This window comes from Amphimedon queenslandica, unplaced genomic scaffold (genome assembly GCF_000090795.2).
Source record: "Amphimedon queenslandica unplaced genomic scaffold, v1.1 AMPQUscaffold_2385_Cont25613, whole genome shotgun sequence".
Classification (NCBI taxonomy): Eukaryota; Metazoa; Porifera; class Demospongiae; order Haplosclerida; family Niphatidae; genus Amphimedon; species Amphimedon queenslandica.
In genome coordinates this window covers 1-1,290 of record NW_003557280.1, presented here as the reverse complement: position 1 = coordinate 1,290, position 1,290 = coordinate 1, and the positions used below count along the sequence as shown (strand labels likewise).

General features: G+C 31.3%; 1 protein-coding gene across 1 annotated transcript; it reads right to left on the bottom strand.

The window, feature by feature from the left end:
- Positions 1-295: 295 nt before the first annotated feature.
- On the bottom strand, positions 296-1,284 carry LOC105316287 (asparagine--tRNA ligase, cytoplasmic-like; the record flags this gene model as incomplete). The annotated part of the gene is made up of 6 exons (XM_020008415.1): positions 296-411; positions 466-502; positions 596-636; positions 757-900; positions 1,113-1,199; positions 1,267-1,284. Coding segments are annotated over 6 exons (411 nt in total), but the record flags the coding sequence as incomplete, so codon positions are not given.
- Between the last annotated feature and the right edge of the window lie 6 nt (positions 1,285-1,290).

The window sequence follows — 1,290 nt, the reverse complement described above, 5'->3', positions numbered from 1 at the left end:
ACTTATGAAATCTCTCTATTGACTTATTTCATTTTATTTTGTTAATATTAAGTTCTGCCTTATCTTGCTATATTTTCTTGTCCACCTTATTCTGTTATATTTCTTGTTATAATAATAATAAATTAATTAATTAATAATAATAATAATAATAATAATAATAATAATATATAATGGAAACATATATCTTAAGTTTACTTTATACTTTAGGATTTTTATAATTGTGTGTAATAATTCATAGAACACTAGATTATCAATACAATAGTTAAATAGTTCAAATGTTTGCTAAATCAGTACACACAACTAAAGTTGTACTACAAGTATCATGATTCATACCTCATCACCAAAATAATCCAGTTTGAATAAGGTGGCTCCGCCCTCAACTTGTGTCTTCACCAAAGTGGGAGGAGTTACCTGTGACAGTGTTTATAAAGCTAGTAACGTGTGTACATGTACATGTATAAGTACCTCAACATATCCTCTGTCAAAGAAGTGCTGACGAAAACTAAAAGAGAGAAGATGAAAATAGTATTTAAAACAAAGCTCTTTCTCCTCCCCCGCCTCTCTCCCACTCTCTCTATCATTTGTTATCACTTACCAATGTCCCACCATTGAACGAACTCGGAATATCTTTGACAACTACATGCATTATAAAACAAAAAAAAAGAAAAGATGTACGCCTCAAAAAGAGGGCAAAATAAAAAATAAAAAATAAAATAAACATGCATAAAAATTAAAAGGCATAAATAATAGGTTTACCACGTCTCCCCTTAGCATCATGTGTCTTTGGTCTAACTGGACATCAACCAGTGAGTCCTCGTTCACTAGATTATCAGCTCCACCTGGAGGAGAGAGCCCAACCACCTCCCAATAATCACACACCAACTCATGACCACCTGGAGCCTAATAGGAAATGTACAGGTAAATGTATATGTACATGTACATGTATTATATGTACATAACGTGCAGTGAAAAAATTGTGCATAATATAAATTTAAATTTGAAGGAGTAACATCCTGCAAATACAAATGTAATAGGAAGCGAATATTTAATTGAAATTACTAGTAAAAGATCTCTATTATTAGTATACTAGGAATATACAAGAGTATACTGACCGATTTCCCTTCAGGCAGTGCTTTGATCACACCATACACTTTAACAGTAGCTTCAGTTGAGAGCAGGAGAGCTTCATATGACTGACACTATAATAAAGAAAATAATAACATTACATGCATACATGATATTTATTTTAAAATATACATTACTAACCAGAACATTAGATAATACACATGA